This window comes from Oryza sativa, chromosome 12, assembly GCF_034140825.1.
Source record: "Oryza sativa Japonica Group chromosome 12, ASM3414082v1".
Taxonomy (NCBI): domain Eukaryota; kingdom Viridiplantae; phylum Streptophyta; class Magnoliopsida; order Poales; family Poaceae; genus Oryza; species Oryza sativa.
Genome location: NC_089046.1, coordinates 16,632,822 through 16,655,709, shown reverse-complemented (window position 1 = coordinate 16,655,709; position 22,888 = coordinate 16,632,822). Strand labels below are relative to the sequence as shown.

General features: G+C 44.3%; 2 protein-coding genes across 3 annotated transcripts; both read left to right on the top strand.

Annotated features, from left to right (window-relative positions):
- Positions 1 to 6,078: 6,078 nt before the first annotated feature.
- Positions 6,079 to 9,397, top strand: LOC4352182 (serine/threonine-protein kinase AFC2). Of its 2 annotated transcripts, XM_015764664.3 has the most exons (12): positions 6,079 to 6,276; positions 6,938 to 7,100; positions 7,210 to 7,236; positions 7,357 to 7,510; positions 7,618 to 7,666; positions 7,763 to 7,877; positions 8,068 to 8,159; positions 8,285 to 8,441; positions 8,528 to 8,592; positions 8,672 to 8,769; positions 8,865 to 8,967; positions 9,049 to 9,397. In XM_015764664.3, exons 1-12 carry the CDS (start codon positions 6,178 to 6,180, stop codon positions 9,196 to 9,198), a joined length of 1,272 nt encoding a protein of 423 aa, XP_015620150.1. In that variant the 5' UTR covers positions 6,079 to 6,177; the 3' UTR covers positions 9,199 to 9,397. The 2 variants fall into 2 exon arrangements, with proteins under 2 accessions (XP_015620150.1, XP_025877768.1); XM_026021983.2 differs by lacking the exons at positions 7,618 to 7,666; positions 7,763 to 7,877.
- Positions 9,398 to 19,536: 10,139 nt separating this feature from the next.
- LOC136354561 (uncharacterized) lies at positions 19,537 to 20,985 on the top strand. Its single transcript, XM_066306064.1, has one exon. It carries the CDS (start codon positions 19,537 to 19,539, stop codon positions 20,983 to 20,985), a length of 1,449 nt encoding a protein of 482 aa, XP_066162161.1.
- The last annotated feature ends 1,903 nt before the right edge of the window (positions 20,986 to 22,888 follow it).

The window sequence follows — 22,888 nt, the reverse complement described above, 5'->3', positions numbered from 1 at the left end:
TTACCTTCCTTTGGGAAGGTAATTGAGATGCGGCATGTGGAGACATGAGCGCCACATTGCCATGATGTTGATGACATGATTTGTGAAAGGAGAAATAAAATTAAACAACTGTTTTCGACTGGGGCGGACGGAGGATTTGGGTGGTGTCCGGAAAAGGCTAGTGTCGTCCCTGGTCAGTTAAGGACCGAGCCATGAAGTTAAGCATGAAACGACCCCCGTACAACCGCACTTCTCGTATGGGTATAGACCTAGCGGAGTAGATAGCTGAGCGGAGGCAGTATCCATGCGTAGTGGTTTCTTGATGTGTGAGGCAGGGGCTCTACGGTGGGGCAGCCATTGGTAGAACCGCGAGGCGGGTGTCTACAGTGGTGTCGCCATCGGTAGGACTGCCATGTGAGAATTTAATCATAATTATAACTTAATGCATGTGTGAGTCTTCCCTTCCCGGGTGCGCCAGAACTCCTCTCACTGCTAGAAACCGTGTACGCCTAGAGTGCATGAGGATGAAAAGTTCATGGAGCGGGTACTGCCAATGCGAGGTTATCGAAAAGCTTTGCCGTGACGCGTCTCATGTGTTGAGACAAGGCTCATGTGTTGGGCAGTCGCGGAGTGTGGGTAAAGTGTACATCCACTGCAATGTCAGCAAAACCAAATCTATTCGAATAGCCGTGCTCGCGGTTATTGAGCACCGGGACATATATTACACTTGGCTAGCCTCTAAATTATTAACTTGTGTGGGATGGGTTGTTGCATGATGAATTTTTATGCTGTTGGAGCCACTTCCTGAGATGGGGGAAAGTGGACGTCCTCAGAAAATCATAACGACTCAATGGCGGGAAGCTATCCTTGGGATCACAATGAATGGTGGACAGAACCGTCGTTGTTTAAATACAAACACTGGTACTAAAATTTGATCAGTCAATGATAGGTCTTAGGCTTGTGAAAAGAATTACAAAATTGGCTTTGCGCAAAAGAACCATAGCCATCCTTTGAAATACCCCTTTCATATGCATTGTTGCTGTGGTGGCTTGCTGAGTACGGTTGGTATTCACCCTTGCAAATATAAAATTAATCAGAAGCGGGAGATGAAGCTTCGGAGGATCCCTATGCCTACTACCAGGAGGGAGATGAAGACGATGGTGCCCAATAGGTCTTAGTACGGTCGTTGCCTGTAGCAATGGCATGCCGCTGCCTAAATTCCGCTGCCTTATCTAATTCTGCTTTTGGTTGTATTCCGAACCGCTCAGTCCGATGATTTAAGACAATGTCTGCGGGCTTATGTTGTAATAATTCGTACTAGACTCTTGTGTATGAGCATTTGGTATTTCAGCTATGAACTCGTGTGTACCAGACTACTTGATCCAGGGAAATGGTACTGTTTACACGATTGATTCCTGTTATGAAAACGGGGGTCCACACTTTGCCACCTCTTGGAGTTTTTTCTAGTGGTACAAGGTGATGCATGCCAGGCTTGCCAGCCAGCTAACTAGCTAGCTAGGATCATCACCACGACAGGTGCTGGCTATGTCCATGTTAGGATTCATGAAACATATCATGTAAATCAACAAGAAATTCTCTATTTCTTTTAATAAATCGGTACAAACTATGCCCATTCGGTTGATACAGAGGGAAAAAATTACAGGCCCTAGGGAAAAGGAAAAACGATTACAAATGTGAGGTCATCTTGAGGAGGTGCTTTGCACCTGCCATTGCGTATGTCCACGCTTCTCCATTGATCTTTACGAAGAACCAAATGGCTCAGGTTTCATGGTTGTCGAAGAAAGTGAATACAATTTCAGTTCAAAATTTCCCAAATTTCGGAAACCCACTCCCCCACGCAAGTGGAGTACAACTCTCTTCCATTTTACACCAACAAGTTGAGTACAACTCACTTATACACTTAGCCATTGCTCTAGTAGGGTTGGAAGAAAGTGAGAGAAAGCTCCAAAAGGAGTGCATCAAATGTCGGAGTTCTCTCTGGGGTTTCATATGAGTGCCGGAGATGCCGACACTCTCCCTGATCTTGTACCTTGACGAATGCTTCTTTTATAAGTATTCATAATCTCATTAGGTATTTATTTTTCTTATTTGAGTAAAATATATTCTCATCGTTGCGGTTCATCACTCTGCTTAGGTAGAGTACTTTAATCTTCTATGTGGATCCGAGATTAGGGTAGTAATTAATAGCATTGATGTGGTGTCTAGGCTATAGGTTACCTTTATTTGTTGTGTGCTCCACGGGTCGCAGAGGTAGGCGGCTAGTGATGACAGTCATGTCCGTCCTTCGTAATCCTCCACGTTCGCCGGAGGCTCCTTAGCAAACCTGGGGTAAGCCGGTGCCTAAAGCAATTGATAGAGTTTTACCTTAATTAAGATAATTAACCCATTGGAATCCTATCTATCCTCAGCCTACCATTTAGGTGTTGTTCTTGGATGAATCACATTCTTAGATTGTACAGACACGTTCCCTGTGGATACGATACCCTGGAATACTCTTAGGTAATGGCTACAACGGTATTTGTGCGCTTGCATATTATTCTGTAGTCATAACAAATACCGACCCTACACTACTACACCCCGATACTAGATGCAGTAGCAACAAATTTCTATCGTTAGATCTTATGTGTTCAACGGCCCACATCCATCCAAATGTGCACTAAAATAATCTATCTTCTTCATTGAGAATTGCATTTTGCATTTATTTTTCTTTTCAGGGGAGACTACACTTTTCAACTGCTTTTTCAGGCTTTCAGCAAATATATGCCTAGTCTTCCCCCCAACTTGATTGTGGACACCATACATATGTACATACACGTATGTATGACACATCTCTACAAGTGGCCAATCTCTGCATCACTTCTATCACCACAATAATTATACTACTCTGCCCACCATTTTGTTTAAAGCCTGAAAGGCAAAGCAACTGCATAATTGTGCAATCATCAAACATAGGTTTTCTAGGGAGTGGTGGTATCTCGTGATACGAAATATCATTCGTTCATTCGATGGGACCTAACGGTCCAAAATTGGTGGCACCATGAGGTATGAAGCCTAGCTAGTACTTATTTGGAGAACATGTATATCTTTCTATCTCATCTACTCCCTCCGTTTCTAAATATTTGATGTGTTGACTTTTCTAAACATGATTGACCATTCGTCTTATTCAAAAAATTTAAGTAATTATTAATTTTTTTCCTATCATTTGATTCATTGTTATATATATTTTTATGTAGACATATAGTTTTATATATTTCACAAAAGCTTTTAAAAAAGACGAACGGTCAAACATGTGCTAAAAAGTCAATGGTGTCAAATATTTAGAAACGGAGAGAATTTGTTTTTGTCATCATGCTTGAGAATATTTTGTCCTTCCTCTGTGAGCATTTTTTTCAACATCATTTTTTTTCTAGCTCATGTCTCATTTTGCATGGATAAATGGAGGGAGAACCATAAGTGTATGGAGTAAATTCAAAATTCAAAATGATAATAAGCAGCATATGTACAAAGTTTATCAATATGATTGACATATGCTTTTGATAGGAATAAAAGCATCAATGTGAAGTGTGTAAAGTTATACCATTTCCTTTTCTTTTCATAAAATTCCCAAGGACTCAACAGAAAAGAACAAGGGTCATATTGTTATGTAATCTCTCATTCATCAATTACTTAGGCCATGTTTGTTTCAGCTTAACATTATTATAATCTAGATTATTGAGCTAGATTACTATAAGCTGGATTATAATAAGCCGACATAAAATAAGTTGTTACATGTTTGTTTATCTGGATTATTAGTTGTTTGCTAGTTGTTAGCCACCCAATAATCTAAAAAATCACCTTTAGAGTGGATTACCAAATTATAGTAATCTGGTTTATAGATTATAATAATATATCATAATAAGCTATCTGTTTGTTTTAGCTTACTCCTAATAATCCAAATTATAATAATCCTAAGCTGAATCAAACAAAGCCTTAGATGACATGTCTTCCTATTGCTATATGTTTACGAGCACAAAGTGACATGGGTGGAATAAAGAGTATGCAAGATATTTGCAAGCAAGTTATATATTATAGTTGAGTTTAGTTTTTGGAGATGTCCCATGATAAGAATAATCAAACTCAAAATTGGGAAAAAGTTCGAATTACCCACTCGATTTTTCATACCAGACGGATTACCCCATGACATCACTCTAGAGTGGTTTTGGTCCTACGTGACCCATACGTGGCAGTTCAGTCAGCATAAAGAACTAAAAAAGCGGTGGGGGTGGAGCCCACATGTTAGTTTTGCTTCTTCCTCTCTTGGTCTTCTCTTCCCTACCTCATCTCGATCACCATCGATCTCTACTTGTTGCTCACCCACCATCCACCGGCCATTGACTAAATTTCGTCCACCTCAGAAGAACTGCAATCTGCCGTCAACGGCTCACTCAAACCGCATGTCAACCTCAGCCTTGTTCCATCAAGCTCATCCAGTGCCAGATGGAAGAGGGGGAGGCGAACAGAGAGGTGGAGGGAGAGAGGAGGCGAAGGAGAGTGCATCATGAGCTCAGTGTCGTCATGCGAGCATGCCACTGTCGTCGTTGTAGCCACTGCCGAGGCCCACCGCACCCAAGGCTGGTGGTGGCGGATCCGCGACTATTGGATCAATGTGAACCCCCATCACCGCCCCCATAGAAGAAGGGAGCCATGGCCATTGGCTAGCTCCATCATGCTCCCGTTCCATCATCTCTCTCTTTTTCTTCACCATCTCCTGGTTCCATCGAGCTCAAGCAACTTATTATGACATCAACCTCGTCGTGGATGCCGCTGCCGTTGTCGCCACCTCAGAGCCCAATCTGTCGATGCGTTGATTCTACCTCAGCCACTACTCCATCCACCTTGTAAGACTCGTTTTTTGTTGCTGACTATACTGCCTCGTGCGCCAAAACCACTTTGAAGTGAGTCGGGGGTAATTCGTCTGGTACGAAATGTTGAGGGTGAAGGATGTTTTTGAATTCGTACCGTCACAATAGTTTAGGCAGGGGAGGGGGTAATTTGGACCTTTTCCTAAAATGTAATGTATAAGTGGTTATATTTGAGATTTAAATGGATTTCGTTAGTGCCATGCGCCTTTTTTAAACGTTTTAAAATTTAGCAAATTGATCATGTTTTGGGGTTTCATTGTTTGCCTTATGGCTTATAAGTCAAATCCAAATTTAAATTTTAAAACTTGATTTTGAATTTGATTTTGATGCCTTTTTAACATAGTTTTATTAAGTCGCGAAGAACATATATACACACAAATTTTTACTCGCATATCAATTTGTAATCACTAATAAACCATTATGGTTAATAATAAATCTTAAACAATTAATGGGACCCCTAATTTATACTCTAAGATACCGATGATGAAAGATGAGAGGGACGCATGAGTTGAATAGGAGGAATATATCTTTTGTGCAGCGTTGATTTGACTAGTCTAACATTGCTGTTTTCTTATAAAATACAAACTATATAGCATATAGTAGTTATATTATTTATAGATTGTTATAGATTTATTATACTGCTACTCCTATCACACACTACAAAATGAAAAATAAACACGAGCAAAGCCCAAACCTCAGAGCATCGGAGAACTACAACCCGATGGCGAAAACCGCGTGCTCTCTCTCGAATCAACTCACCAAAAAGCAACCCCCACAAAACGAGCGGCCCACGACCCGAGAAAAAGGAACACGCCAACCCACCTTCACCCAAACCTCCTACCACCACCTCCCGTACCACTCACTGACACGCGGGCCACGGCTTCCACCCCAACCCCGTGGGTCCCACCGTCAGTAACGGAGGGCGTAACCGCCCACACGCCACCGCCCCCGTTTCTCCGTCTCCGATCCCCACATTCACCCACCACCCTTCCCTTACCCACTCACTGACACGTGGGCCACGGTTCACACCACAACTCCTCGGGCCCACCAGTCGGTGACACAGGGTAACCAAACAGCCTTAACTCCAGCGCCCGTGTCTCCGTCTCCGATTCCCCACAAACCTAATCTCATCCCCCTTCCCCGCAATAAAGCAACGCAGCTAGGGTTCGCCCTCCCCCTCCCCCAAATCACATCCAATCCAGAGAAAAATTCTCCGATCGCCGCCGCCGCTGGTTCGATTCGCCGAGGCCGAGCCGAGAGAGAGAGATCGAGAGGGATGGAGTGCTTGGCCGAGATGCCGCGCGCGCCGCTGGCCGACCGCCGCCCGCGGAAGAGGCAGCGGCTGGGGTGGGACGTCGGCCCCGAGATCCACCAGGTATTGGCCTCCGATCCGGTCGCCTCGTGTCCATCTTCCCCTCGCGGATCTGTTGATCTGGTGCGGGTTATTATTATTACGGCGGTTTGAGTTGTGTTTCTTGGTTATTATGTCGATTTGGGTCGTCTCGGTAGGTGAGGCGAGAGTAGATCTGGTGGAAATTAGCCACCTGCTCTCTCTTAGGTGGTTGGTTTGACCAGATTTCTGTGTTATGTTCTAGGATTAGGAGGATTGTGAGGTTATTTGAACTAGTTTCCTGCTAGTTTTGGCGTGGGCGAGGTTAATCGGTTTTTGGATACATGCATGATGGGCTCTTGGATTGATTATGAACACAGATTTATGGATCGATTTGTTGTATGTTATCTGCCTGTTATTGGACAGATTTTTAGAGTTTCAGGTCAAATCGTCACGCGAGTTAATCTTGCTTTTCTTTATATCTAGTACTTATTGTTTATTGAATGTTCTGTTTTGAGATTTATTTGTTGTTTAATTATATATAGTATATAGTATGCACTATTTGTTGATTAGCGGATCTGTATCTATATGCAATATTTTTTTCTATACATACATGTAGAAGTTCAGTGAATCAAATATTCAGAATTTTGTTGCAGAATATAAGTTGCAGCAGTTTATCTAATTAAATTTTGGGCACTATTTGTAGGTTCAGATAGGGTTATGTGGGCAAGAAGTTGCAAATGTCATCAGTGCTGTGACGCTGGGTCTCTCGTCCCAGGAAATCCCTCGTTTTGCTTCCCCTCCTCTGAGAGAAGATGACAAGGATGGACACTTTGTCTTTGCTGTTGGAGACAACCTCACACCACGATGTAATTACTGAATACATTTTAACTTAAAACATGTAGCTGTATCATGTATAGTTTTTCCTATAATATTGCTGTGAACCTTTTTTGACATATACTTTTTCAATGTTTGCAGACAGGATTAATGCAAAAATGGGTGAAGGTCAGTTGGGAGAGCTGCCTCCGTTAGAATTGAACATCTTAACTTGAGATGTTTCTTGCATGCTGAATTTGTTGACAGAGCGGAGTATATTGAAACTGAAACTTTTTGGATATACATCAGGTACCTTTGGTCAGGTATTGGAATGTTGGGATAGGGAAAGGAAAGAAATGGTGGCCATTAAGATCATCAGAGGCATTAAGAAGTACAGGGATGCTGCAATGATAGAAATTGGCATGCTCGAGCAGCTTGGTAAATATGAAAAAAGTAGATCCAGGTGAGTCCTATGGTTCACTTTTCCGTTTCCCTTAAGTAACTGTTGATCTATCTGTGTGCTTTACTTGCGCAATATTGCTTGTATATATAAGCTGGTCTATTTTGCAGTTGTGTTCAAATTCGGAACTGGTTTGACTATCGTAACCATATCTGTATTGTAAGTACATCATTAGATTATGGCAATTATGAACTAACCAAAAGAGATAACCCCATGAAGCTTAAACATTGGTGAATTTGAATGGATGGTGGGCAGGTCTGTGAGAAGCTTGGACCAAGCTTATATGATTTTCTGCGGAAAAACAGTTACCGCTCATTCCCAATTGCCCTAGTTCGGGAGGTTGCCAAACAACTGTTGGAATGTATAGCATGTGTGTGCACAGTTCCTTCTGTTACTCTTATTACCACACTAATTAGCAGATCTAGATTATTCTTCCATAAATTGCATGCTGTCATCAGTTGATAGCTGATGCTTTCTTTGCTTCATCCTTTTAGGAATACCTAATACCTAACCTGCTTTGTTTGTTTATATATTTATCTTCTCTGTAATGTGTGTTGCAGTTATGCATGAATTGCGCCTCATTCACACTGATTTAAAGCCTGAGAACATTCTTCTTGTTTCTCCAGAGTACATTAAAGTGCCCGATTACAAAGTATACTTTGTTCTTCTACCTATTTGACCTTTTAGCCTTTTTAACGTCTTCTTTTTACCCGGTTTAGCTGATTATGATTCAACAATTTTATGTTATCTTTCTAATCCTTCTACAATCTCTGCTAGGTTTCATCCCGTTCTCCAAAGGAAGGTTCCTATTTCAAGCAGCTGCCCAAGTCCAGTGCTATTAAGGTGATTGATTTTGGCAGCACAACATATGACCAGCAGGATCAGACCTATGTGGTGTCTACTAGGCATTATCGAGCTCCAGAAGTTATCTTGGGTATTTGTCTTGCCTAGTGCAAAGCCTTCCCTGTCAGCGTGATTATGGTTTATGTTTACGATTGGAATGGCTGTTGTTCTGTTCAGGACTTGGATGGAGTTACCCCTGTGATATATGGAGTGTTGGTTGTATACTGGTTGAGCTATGCACGGTATGTTGTTGGGTGCAATATTTGGTTTGTATTCTATCACAACAACAGCAGGATTTTTGAGTTACGAAAGCTACCGCAGGGAGAAGCATTGTTTCAGACCCATGAAAACTTGGAGCATCTTGCTATGATGGAGAGGGTATTTGGTCCTTTGCCATGTCACATGCTCAAAAGGGCAGAGTATGTTGCTGTCCTTGATCCGTCTCATTGTCAGTAAGCATTCACAGCATTGGGGATTAGTAGGTATTGTGTGCTCATTTGTTGCTTGTATGTAGCCGGCATTCCGAGAAATATGTCAGAAAAGGCCGTTTAAACTGGCCTGAAGGTTGTGCGTCACGGGATAGCATGAAAGCTGTTATGAAGCTGCCACGTCTTCAGGTATGATTTCCATATCAAGTTAATACATTCATCGTCTATTATGTTTGATACATGAATCTGATTGCTTTATTCTTCATGCAGAATCTGGTGATGCAAAATGTAGATCATTCTGGGGGCGAGTTCATTGACCTTTTGCAAGGTCTGTTAAGGTATGATCCAGCTAGCCGCCTAACAGCACAAGAGGCGCTTAGGCATCCATTCTTGAGGGAGCAGTCCGAGCGAAGAAGATGACGAAAATCGTATGTCGATTTTCATCTGACACCTCTAACTTGTATTGTCTGAGCTCGAAAAGTCTATTCACAAATCGTGAAGTTTGTATTTCTGTTTGTAACCTCAGCAAGCATTTGTATATAGAAGACCTGTATTTACAAGTTGATCTGTATCAGTCTGAATCATAAATTAAGTGTTTTGAAGATGTTTTGCTTGGCTAGCAGTTTTGGCCGCTGTGTTGTTTGATCTGTTTCTTGTCTGAAATTTGCGGGGATTCAAAATGCTTGGCTTGTGAATTAGCATAAGGAGCGCGTTCCGAAACACACCTAACGCCTCGAAGTGGCATCCGTCTGGTCAGATTTGCAAATTAGGACAATCGAGAAATTTGCTAATTGCAGATTACCCCTTTGGATAATCTAATGTGCTCTTTTGATCATCAGGAATATGCTCTTTGGATTCTCAAGAATATGCTTTTAGGTGTTATTATCTTCTTTTTTTTTCCCCGGGGATTTTAGGTGTCATTATCAGTTGCCACGACTAATGTCCGCATCAACAGAGTCCAAAAAAAAAAGAGATTTATTAACACAGAATTTCCTGGTTAACACAGAATATTCTTTATCTGGCCGTCACGAGGTTCCAATTTATATTTCTCATTACTGATCAAACTATTTGGGCTTTATAGATAGCAGTAGGACACCTTAATCCGGTACATATCAATAGCTTAAACTTGGATTACACTATCTAATACACCAAGTTGGCTCATGGCACAGGTTAACCACCTATGGTTTTTAGAATCCCTAGAATTTTAACACGACACGTAATGTTTCCTGCATTGTTGAAGTTTTTCTTTTCCTTCTCTTTTTTATACGGTAAAAGCATTACAGTACGGTTTGACGCTAGCAAAAGATGGAGTACAAATTTCACTGATCGATTTACAATATGTACACAGAATGAGCTTTTTAGATAATGAAAGTATAACTCTAACCATAGTTTTTGTTACTCTTTTAATCCAAGTGAATGAAATCCACGGTCACCAACACTGTGCAAAGCAGTAAACTAGCAATTCCCAAGCATTAATCAATGAAAAAAAAAAGAGGCAGAATTGGTTGCACGCCATTGTTGGGATCGTTTCTTGCTTGAGTTCACCTTATTCCAGTGAGTGGTGACTGATATAATATACCATAAGTTCCGGCCATAACAAAGTATTAAGTGCTTTTATACTGATGCAGATTGAGTAGGTTGTCAGGATGATGGAAGATCTATAGGTGGTTTTGCAATCGAACTTAGGGCCGGCCCTGACTTTTTGGTGGCCCAGTACGAAACAAAAATGAAGGCCCCCATTCACCATAAAAATACAAGATAATATTTAAAAACTCATTGTCGTTGACGAATTTCACGCTAATAAGTTTAAAATACCAAAAAGAAATATCTCTAGATTATTTAAAACAATTTCTTCTAACAGTTCTAGATGCAAAATCAGTGATGATAGTGTCAATAACAATCTCATCTAGCAGTATTCTTCTCAATGCACAAAGTAGTCTATCAGACTTTGTACCATAGTATACATATTTTGGAGGCCCAGTGCGGTCGCACTTCGCACTGCCCCAGGGCCGGTCCTGATCGAACTAAATCTCTTGGAGTGTTAGAAATCATTCTAGAGTTTCAAGATCTAGCACAGTACATATCTTCTATCATCCTGATAAATGTTGCTGCCACGATTATATGTGGTAAGAACACTTCTTGATGATCTTGGAGTTATGATTGAAGGAAAGGTTAAAAGATAAAGTTCTCGTTACTATTTTGTGTTTGCATACAGGTATCTATATGATACATGTACATTTTTAATTTAGACTAGAAGAAAACACATAGGTTCCACTAGTTTCTTTGCTTTTCAATCATATTACCCAGTATACTCATAGACTAGTTGTCATACGCTGATTTCGTTTCAAGGATTTATAAATTATTTAATAAATTATTTCTAGAATTTATATTAATGTTCAATTAATCTACAAGAAAATTAAATGTGGGAAATAAAATTTCCTAAGTATAACATGGCTAGATTTAATTCTTATTAAATTCTCCATGGTTAATTACACTCCATGAAATTTGTTCAGAATTTTCATAGCTCAATTGCTAATTTTAAAAATACAATCATCATTTCAGCAATTATTTAAATGAAAAAGTAATTAAAAGCCCTCCATAAGCTCCGGCCAATTTTGGCACATTCCTCCTTTTCCATCTCCCTTTCCCTCTCTTTCTTGTCTGCCTCCTCTCCCTCTTGGGCCAGCTTGCCCAGTCCCGCTCGTAAGTCCGCCTCTTCTCCCTCTCTCACAAAGTCTAATTTGCTTCCCTCCTCCACGCTAGCCCAAGCCGACACGAGCCATCAGCCCACCAGGCTGTTTGCGCCACCTCTATCCTCCCGCTGACATATCGGCCCGGACCCCATATGTTAGTGTCAACTTCAAGCTCGGACGGGAGTCCCAGCTCCACTCAATGCCGCCCAAAGCCACAGCCTTCCTCCATCAAATCTGGATTGCCGTTTAGCGCCATCTTCTCCATTGGGACTGCACCGAATAAACAAAACCTGGCAGCCACCGGATTATCACGGTTACCATGAACCCAATCTACTACGCTTCCAATCGAGCCGCGCCGCCGTTCCAATTGCAGCCGAAGGTCGTCGTCGCCACCATTGGGTTTGCAAGAAGAGAAAGCTTCGTTGCTGTCCCAAGCCGCTCGAACATCGTCACCACCGTCCACCCGAGGACCTCCTCCGCCAAAAGCTCACCACCGATTTATACTCGTATATTAAATTGTTAATTTGTGTAGCTCGGTTGATTCATGGACGAGAATTGTATGCATAAATTACTTCGGAAATTACTGGTGAATTTTGATATTTGCAATGTCTCCAACATAAAGAGAGAAGAGTATACGTGTGCTATAGCAGTTTATGAGGCGAATGTAACATACATAATAAGGGGATTAACATCCATATTATCAGCCATGCAAGAATATGAGATGCGACGAAATTAAAAGAGCACATAAAAAGGTAGACTTTTCAGAAATAAAACAAAATATGATATGAGTTGATACAACCAAACTCAGGTGACATAAGAGCTGGTAATTGAGCTATAGCAAATGCATAGCCATACGTACCGTAGAAGTGTCATACATAACGGCGAAGGTGGTTTGTGATCTCGATCATCAACTGAGGAGATGGAATAGTGCAAGCTGGAATGGCCAGGAAACCCTTGCCATTCTTGCTACTGTCGGATACCGGTGACAGTTGTCCTTCCACCACTTAAGAATATCAAAATCCTTTTGATCCATCGGGACCGTCTCATCTTGCAGGTAATCGTTGAGTTCTGTCGAGCTTTTCTGTGAGTTCATATTATCCTGCTCCACGAGTTGTTGTGACACATCCATTTCGTTGACATGATTAGCTCGCTCCATACCGTTGCTTTGATTAGTGTTCTCTGTCTCAGTGATGACCTGATTGGTATACTCCGTGAAGAGCTGGCGAAACACTTCCCCTACCTTAGAAATGGCATCTGCACCGAGAGGAGCATACATGAGAAAGCTCTCAATGCAAATAAGAACTTTCCAACATTTCGTACACTTCCCTCGATGCAGAATGAAGAGCACCTAGGTCATATTCATCTTTAGAACCGTATGCTCATTCCTTCCTAAATCATAGTCGTATACAGAAGCTAACAGTTTTCTCAGATTCAGCATTTCTATGAGCCACAGGTTTGAAGTCGGAGAGCTTGATGCATGCTGACATTGTTCTCATGGCATTGTATGATGTTCCTAATGCAGTGCGTAGCAGGTCAGTAATCGGTGTCTCATGAAATATGACATTTCCTGCTAAGGCTGCAATTTTTGCTGGTGCAGAAGAGCACTCATCATGAATGATTTCCAGCGCATAATAGTACGCATACCATTCCGTGTCATATGTCCATGGACAATCGAGCTGCAGGCGAGCCACGATGCTCTCTACCTCGTCCACGCCTACTAGCCTTGTTAGAGCAAGTATAATAGTGGGCTATAAGAAGGCTGAATGCTGAGGTGGATGAGAGAAAAGAGGAGAGAGATGAGAAGCGGGCTGTAAGTTTACAGCCTGCTTAGGCACAGGAACCAAGAAAATCTGTGAGACAGACATGTGGACCATATATTTATAGTGAAGAGCTAACCATTATATGAGTGAGCTGATAGATAGACTATAAGTAAGCAGCTAGCTGTATTATTACCCTTCTCTTAGGATGCCTCACGGGGCAGGTAACCTCGTAGTGCTTCTTGTCGGCGCAGAGCAGCGCCTTGCAACACTTGCACTCTGCCTTTTGCTCAAAATGATCCCAAACATCCGACCGCTTGCGACGACCTATTGTACTCCTCGTCGGTTGACGGTTGTAGTGCTCCTCCTCGGACATCTCTGTCTCTTTCATTGCAACAAAATGTTGGTTCTTAATGAGACAGGGAAACACATATTTTTGCTACCAATCATAAAGCCACATTTGGGGGAAGCAGGAAATGCACATGATTTCGTATGAATCAGTATGAAATATATACAGGACAGGACAAGCAAAACTTATACGGTGAACACTCAACACAGAGCAGATAGATATATGCAGTCGTGCACATGCAGATGTACGTTTCTTTTCGGAGATGCAGGTTAATTACAATACGAAGAAGCAACCACAGAGAGAGCGGTAAGGACAGGGTCACAGGATAATTAACTTACGTCCTACGAGATGGTTAACGATGGATTAGCAAATAGCGATCCGAAGCTGAGAAGGCTGAGGCTGTCCTGCTCTCCGGGCTCTGGATCTGTGGTTTTTGTGCTGGCTTCAACGCTGCTGCTTCTTCCTCCCGGCGTCTTCTTTTCCTGTGTGTACTAAGGCTGTGTTTAGATCCAAAGTTTGGATCCAAACTTCAGTTTTTTTCCATCACATCAGCCTGTCATACACACCCAATTTTTCAGTCACATCATCTTTAATTTCAACCAAAATCCAAACTTTGCGCTGAACTAAACACAGCCTAAGACCACGAGACGGCAAACATAGTCAAGATGGGTGGGACCCAATCCCAAATATTAAATGTTCCATGGTTTCATAAAATTCTATCAACAAACCACTCCCGCGTTGAGTCATCGATTGGAATCTGAAACCACCACCAGCTGAGAATGTGTAAGATTTCACCCCCCCTCGTTTCTCTTGTGAACCATTTAGCAGATCCGAAACATATACTTCCTCCGTCCCATAATACAAGGGATTTTGACTTTTTGCTTATACTGTTTGATCATTTGTCTTATTCAAAAAATTTTAGAATTATTATTTATTTTATTTGTGACTTAATTTATTATCTAAAGTACTTTAAGCACAATTTTTCATTTTTTTTATATTTGCAAAAATTTTTTTGAATAAGACGAGTGGTGAAATAGTACGAGCAAAAGGTTAAAACCCCTTATATTATGATACAATATATTTATAGGGCCATGGAATAATTTAATGTGTTCTGACGCGGTCAACTGGGTGTGCTTCATTGAGATTGAGGCGCATCTGTTGGTACAGTACAAAGCAAAAATTTTAAGAAGGCTTACAAAGTAAAAAGTGATCTTGTGTTTTCTTTTCTCTTTATAAATATCACCTCGGGTTGTCGTTCCCTTTGATAAATGGGATTACTCTGTGCAATACTTTTTTTCTTTAGAAACATAGTACTAAGGTAGACGGTCATAACACGCGTATACTCCCTGTAAACGCACGCACGTACACCCTACCCATATAAGCACATCCGGAAGACTGGACTGGCATATGCTAGGTCGGTATATCTTGAGATTGACGGAGTGACTACAGGCGTCTCACTATCAATGGGTACGTCGCCTACCACTGAAAATATAATTAACTGTAAGTACAAGCACCTACGTCAATTCTTTGATTTGAATCCGGTGGGTGGGGTGGATACACCACAAGAAATTTAACCAGTTGAACTACGCTCATTTCGCGTGTGCAATACTTCAGTGCTATGCCGAGTATTATTTACCACTACTACAAAACATCAAATAAGATGTCGTCACTGCAGGTGCCGGTAGTCCTAAAACCGGCACCAATAGACATTTTCCCACCTCCGTGGGTTGAAATCGTAAAAAATGGCACCTTTAAGTAACTATAGTTGTCGGTTCTAAATAAAAACCGGCACCTATTATATTTTGTGCCGGTTTTTTAAAAAAATTCGACACCCTACCAAACGAGCCGAGCCGAACCAACCTCTGGCCACATCTTATCCTCTCGTCTCCTCTCGTTATCCATTCCCCATTGGCTCGTTGTCACGCCCTGAAGTTCCCCTCCCTTGCTCTAAATTCATAAAATAAATCGTCCGAAGAAATTGTTTAATTTAACCTAGAGTTGAATCCCTAATTAATAAATGCAAATAATAATCGGAATTGGCATGTGGAATTTTTCTTGAGTTCTACATGTCAAAATATGCTAACAGGATTTTTAGTGGAATTTTCAGAGCCTTGGAAATAATTTTAACCAATTAAAATAAGCAAAGTGCAATATTAAATCCCTGGGAAAATCCTTTTTCCTTTTTATCTTTTCTTTTCCCTCCTTTTTCCTTTTTCTTGGGCCGTCGGCCCAGTCCATTCACCTCCCGCGCCGGCCTTCCCTCAGCTGGGCCGGCCCAAGCTGGTTCCTCCCTCCTCCCAAACCCCTCCGGGTCACCGACAGGTGGGGCCCACCTGTCGGCCCCTTCTTCCAACTCCCGCCGCCGCTCCCCAAGCCGGCCGCCGCCGAAACCGCCACCGACGCCGCCGGTTTCCCCGTTTCCCGCGCCCACTCCGCCCGTACCGCACGCCCACGTCGCCGCCCTCTCCCCGCATCTCCCGGCCCGTGCGCGCGCTCGAGAGGGCGGGATTCGATTTGAATCCTCTCCCCCTCTCTCTCCTCCTCCACCTCTCCACGTCGTCGCCGCGGAACCGCCGCTCCCGGCCACGTCCGGCCTCCCCACCTCTATATAACCGACCACCGCGCCTCTCTCCACCTTTTTCCCTCTTTCGCCGTCCGCTCCCGAGCTCCCTATCGCCCTAGCACCGTGCACCCACCCGCCGCCACCATCTCCACCGCTCCGGCCGCCTCTAGCAGTCGCTAGGGTCGCCGCCGCACCCCGCCATCGGCACCGCCGCGTCCGCCATCCCGAGGTCCACCTCGTCCGCTGTTCTCCCGTCCAATTCCATCGCCGGAGCTCGCATCTCCTCGCACTCCGGTGAGCTTCCACCATTGCCGCCGCCTTCGATCGGTTATGTCGTGCGCCATGGACCGCCTCCCTCTCTCTAACCCCTCCCAACCTTTTCTCTAGGTCCTCCCGGAGCCCGTCGCCGTCATCCTCCCGTCTCTCGTCGTTGCCGTTCGCCGTCGCTCCTCCCTCGCGCCGGCCGAGCCCCTCGGTGAGAATCGGTCTCCCTCTCTTCCTCTCTCTCCCTTTGCCGCGCCGCCCGCCGTGTAGCGCCGCCGCTAGGGTCGCTCGCGCCGCCGCTTCGGCCGCCGCCGCCGTCTTTGCGCCGTCCGCCGCCGCCTCCCGTCGCCGGTTGCCGTCGCTGGCAACCGTGCGCGCGCGCCGCCGCCCTCGCCATAACCGGCCGGCCGGCTTGAAGCCGAGCCGAGCCACCAGCCGCGCCCCTCCCGCCTTGTGCCACTGCCCGGTGGGCCCCGCCTGCCAGTACCCCTCCCTCTCCCCTTGTGCCGCTGACCAGTGGGGCCCGCATGTCGGCGCCGCCCCACCCCTTGCTGACGTCAGCCCTGGGATGAATTATTGCGCAATAAATTGATTAAGGGTTTTTCTTTATTAGTAAAAACACAGATAATCTTCTAAAAATCATAACTAATTCATCCGAGCTCCGTTTAAGTCCATTCAAGTCTCAGTAAATCAAGAAAAATGTGTAGAATCCATTAAAAATGGTTTTGTTTCCTGTTTCAGTAGTCTTATAGCATGTTTTGCTTGTGTGCTTTGTTTGTCGCGTAGATTTCGGCCGTTTCGTCGATTCGTGGTTGCTCGAAGACGTTGCTGTGGTCTCATCAGTGCGAGAGCAAGGCAAGTCATACATTGCAATTGATCATATTGTACCTAATTTACAAATGTCCCGCATTTCTATTAAATATTGCATTGTTTTACAATATCATGTGGGATGGGTCCTATTACTCAGCTATATGTTGTTTCCCTTATGCCATTGATAACTTGGGTATTAAAATGACTAGATGTTGGTTTAGGAGATGCTTAGCCATGCTTAGTTCAACTAGTGCACAAAAGGGGACCACATTAAAGCATAGACTTGATTATTGGCAATAGCTTTGGATTAGTGCCACCGCAATGGTGTTGGCTAATTAAAATACACTACATGGTGGGCTGTGGGTGCATGGTTTTGCTAGACGTGCCCATGGCGATTAAGGACCGGTTCGCGGGATGCCCTGGAAGAATTTATCGTACTTACCACAAGCCAGCGTGGGCAACGGCTGGGCTTGTAGTGTAGCTTTTCTCTAGCCGACGTACCCAGGCGAGGGTGGGCGTGATGGAGTTGGGTCGGCCGGGGTGTCCGGTTGATCGGCTTCCGGATTCACCGCGGCACGAAAGGGGGGCTGCCCGTTGCCTGCTGGGGACGGGGGCGAACCCTAAGGTGTGGTGCGATCGGTTAGAGGGGGTTATGCGAAGGGTCCTGTCACGGCCTCTTTCCGGTATGTCGTGGTGGCATGTCGGCGCACGGGAACGTGTCGTGGGGCTGTGTCTTGTGGGTACAGTTGTACACCTCTGATCAGAGTAAAACTATTCGAATAGCCGTGCCCACGGTTATGGGCGGTCGACCAGATTCACCGTGATTAGTTTCACCCTAGTTTAGCTTAATGAACTGATTAGTTCAGGTGGTGGTTTGGGCCTGTTGCAACGGGGTGTAACGTTGGACAGTGATTGGTTAATATGGATTAATTACTACAACTGTTTTACTGCTTTCAACTACTGCTTTGAAATGCCGGCTTTATGCAAAAGAACCTTTAGCCTCCCTTGGATATATCTTGCATCATACCTCCTCTTCCGGTATGACTTGCTGAGTACAGTGGGTAGTACTCAGTCTTGCTCTCTTTTCCCCCACACCAGAGTTGAAGTCCTTCTCAGTTGAAGATGTCTCGAAGAGGTTGGTTTCGTCGCTGCCGTCAAGGATGCCTGTGGAATGGAGTCGCCCGCTGCAGCAGTCAAGTCTTCAGGCTTAGCTCGCTTTTCTCTTTTTCCGCTGCATTTGTAATCTTTTATATTTTTGTAAGACGTGGATCTGTATGTCAACAATTGTCGTTTGTGTACCCTTGGTGGTCCTGGACAGGGGTTTAATACACATTCAGCTTAGAAATTCTGGTTCGTGAATTTCTGGGCGTGACAAGTTGGTATCAGAGCCGACCTTGACCGTAGGACAAGCCAAATGGAAACCCTAAGAGCCCTCTGAAACCTTTTCATCTGCATATGCTTTTTGCACTTGGATTTGTTTCGGGAAAAATTTTGGGGTTTTGTTCTTTTGAGTTTGTGGGAAAAATCTTGGTCGCTTATTTAATTGGATTTCTCGACTAGGGACAGTCTAGGGTTTGGTAAAAGTTTATTTGGAGTTTATTTGACAGTCAGTTGGGAATTTATCGGGTGATATGCATTAGGTCGTGTCTATGTTCGATGGGGCAATGTTACGCGCATCATTTTTCATGCATCTAGTTTATGCATTAAGCTATAGTTTAGTCAGTCGCATTAGTGTCTTTATCCGGGTTCATGAAAAATGTTCTATGCATAAAAATCATCATGCTTGGCTAGTTGTTTGGGCCATTTGTTGCTTGGTTTAAATTTGGATTTGAGCATGCATTGATTCCTATCCCTTGTCTACCTTAGAAGTCAGACATGTTCTTCGATCGCAAGCGCCGCTCCGAGCTTCAGAGTCGCCGCCCTTAGCTTTATCGTCTTCTTAGTCTGTTTGCGTGCTAGTTTTTGTGTTTAGGTTTGTTGCTTGTGGGTTAGTCGGCGGTCGATATCAGGTGTGAGTGGTATGACAGCCTTAATTAGGAATTGTGTGCCTCTTTTTCAGTGTTTTAATCAAGATTAAGATAATGGCACTTAATTTTATAAGAAAGATTAGTTTCCGAGCCGTCTGTTTTCTTCCTTTCTCTTATTTCTACCTATCCCCTCCAGATGGTGAAGACAAGGAATGATCCCCGTGACTCCAACGGCGCCAGTGGCAGCGAAGAGCAGACAGATGAAGCTCATACCAGTGGTGCACCTGGCAGCAGTTCATCTCCGCCGCCCGAGAACCCAACAGTCACTCAGATGATGACAATGATGATGCAATAGATGCAGCAACATTACCATCAGATGTTGCAGCAGGCGCAACAGAACCAGCGGTTTGCTCCTCCACCATCACACCTGTCCAAACTGTTAGACTTTCTCCGCATCCAGCAACCTACTTTCTCAAGCACCACCAACCCAATGGAGGCCAATGACTGGCTCCGTGCTATTGAGAAGAAGTTGAACCTTCTGCAATGCAACGACCGAGAGAAGGTTGCTTTTGCTACACATCAATTGCAAGGTCCTGCTTCTGCCTGGTGGGATAACTACGTGGTGACCCGTCCAGATGCAACGGAGGTTACTTGGGCAGAGTTTTGTCAAAGCTTTAGGAAGGCACAGATTCCTGAAGGGATTATGGCACAACAGAAGAGAGAGTTCCGTGCATTGCAACAAGGAACCAGAACGGTTACAGAGTACCTGCACGAGTTCAACCGCCTTGCGCGCTACGCTCCTGATGACGTGCGCACCGATGCTGAGAAGCAGGAGAAGTTTTTGTTTGGGCTCGACGATGAATTGACCAACCAGCTAATCTCCGGGGTTTATGAGGACTTTGAGAAGCTTGTGGACAAGGCTATTCGTCAGGAAGAGCAACGCAACAAAATGGACCGAAAAAGAAAGGCAGCTCAGATCAGCTTTCCTCAGGGGAACAATCAGAAGCCTCGCTTCATGACGGGACAGCTAGGTGGGCCTTCCACCCTGATCGTCTGTCAGCACCGTCCCTATCACCCTAGTAACTTCAACAACGATTACAACGGTGGCAGTCACAACAACAGTAAGCAGCACAACCACAACTCGACTCCACCCCCACTAATGGCACCAGCTCAGTCAGATCCGCCAGCTGTGTCAGCTCAGTCAGAACAACCCAAGAAGGGGGCTGTAGGAAAGCCAGGACACTGCTTCAACTGTGGCAAGCACGGCCACTTTGCTGGCAAGTGTCCGAAGCTGAATCGCATTGGACCCAGGTTCATCCAGGCCCGCGCCAATCATGTGTCTGCAGAGGAAGCACAGGCAGCACCAGAGGTCGTGTTGGGCACGTTTCCAGTGAACTCATATCCAGCAACAGTTCTCTTTGATTCAGGTGCCTCGCATTCTTTCATTTCCAAAAGATTTGCTGGGACACATGGATTATCGGTAGTGGAACTTAAAATACCGATGCAGGTTCATACCCCTGGAAATGACATGAGGACATCACACTATTGCCCCTCGGTGACTATAGAGATCAAAAGATCACCGTTTCTATCCAACCTCATCCTTCTCGAATCTAAAGACCTAGATGTCATTCTCGGAATGGATTGGTTGACCAGAAACAAGGGAGTGATTGACTGCGCAAGCCGCACCATCACCCTAAACAACGACAAAGGGGAGAAGATCACCTTCCGTTCCCCAGCGTCGCAGAAGTCCGTAGCGAGTCTGAATCAGGCTGCTATTGAGGGTCAGACAGAAACAGTGGAGTAAAGTCCCAGGAAGTTGGAGGATATTCCTATAGTACAAGAGTATCCTGAGGTGTTCCCAGAAGACCTCACTACAATGCCACCGAAGAGAGAAATCGAGTTCCGGATCGATGTGGCACCCGGGACTGCTCCAATTTACAAGAGGCCGTACAGAATGGTAGCTAATGAGCTAGCAGAGGTCAAGAAGCAGGTTGACGAACAGCTGCAGAAAGGGTACATCCGACCGAGTACTTCACCTTGGGGTGCTCCGGTTATCTTTGTGGAGAAGAAAGACAAGACCAAGAGGATGTGCGTGGATTATCGCGCCCTTAATGAGGTCACAATCAAGAACAAATATCCGTTGCCAAGAATTGATGACCTGTTTGATCAGCTAAAAGGAGCTAAGGTGTTTTCCAAGATAGACCTGCGATCAGGCTATCATCAGTTGAGAATTCGGGAAGAGGATATTCCCAAGACAGCCTTCACCACTCGGTATGGGTTGTTTGAGTGCACGGTTATGTCATTTGGACTCACCAATGCACCGGCTTTTTTCATGAACTTGATGAACAAAGTGTTTATGGAGTTTCTTGACAAGTTTGTCGTGGTGTTCATTGACGACATACTTATCTATTCAAAGTCTGAAAAACAACATGAGCAACATCTTCGTCTGGTACTCGAGAAATTGAAGGAGCACCAGTTATATGCCAAGTTTAGCAAGTGTGACTTCTGGTTATCGGAGGTCAAATTTCTGGGTCACGTCATTTCTGCTCAAGACGTGGCAGTGGATCCATCAAATGTGGAATCAGTTACAAAGTGGACCCCACCAAAGACAGTTTCTCAGATCCGGAGTTTTCTTGGACTTGCGGGCTATTACCGTCGGTTCATCGAAAATTTCTCCAAGATTGCCAGGCCCATGACACAGTTGCTAAAGAAAGATGAAAAATTCAAGTGGTCAGCTGAGTGCAACCAAAGTTTTGAAGAACTCAAGAAGAGGTTAGTCTCTGCACCAGTTCTAATTTTGCCAGATCAGACAAAAGACTTCCAAGTCTACTGTGATGCATCTCGCCAAGGATTGGGATGTGTGTTGATGCAAGAAGGCAGAGTGGTCGCATATGCTTCGCGACAGTTGCGTCCACATGAGACCAATTATCCCACTCATGACCTTGAGTTGGCAGCAGTGGTTCATGCTCTGAAAATCTGGCGGCACTATCTTATTGGCAACCGCTGTGAAGTTTACACTGATCATAAGAGCCTGAAGTACATCTTCACCCAGCCCGACTTAAATCTCCGACAGCGAAGATGGCTGGAGTTAATTAAAGATTATGACATGGGGATACACTATCATCCAGGCAAAGCAAATGTGGTAGCAGATGCTCTGAGCAGAAAGAGCTATTGCAATGCAGTGTGTACCGAAGGCATGTGTGACAAATTGCAGCAAGATCTTGAGCACCTAAATTTGGGCATCGTAGAACACGGGCACGTAGCTGCCCTAGAGGCATGGCCTACGCTCGTGGATCAAGTCAGAGCTGCTCAGGTAAATGATCCTGAAATAGCTGAGCTGAAAAAGAATATGAGGGTCGGAAAAGCCCGAGATTTCCATGAGGATGAGCATGGCACAATCTGGTTGGGAGAAAGATTGTGTGTGCCTGACGACAAAGAACTGAAGGATCTCATACTCACAGAAGCTCATCAAACTCAGTATTCAATTCATCCCGGCAGTACTAAAATGTACCAGGACCTCAAAGAGAAATTCTGGTGGGTCAGCATGAGAAGAGAGATAGCCGAATTCGTCGCACTCTGCGATGTTTGTCAGCGAGTCAAAGCAGAACATCAGAGGCCCGCAGGATTGCTACAACCCCTTCAGATCCCGGAATGGAAATGGGAAGAAATCGGAATGGATTTCATAACAGGTTTGCCCAGGACATCGT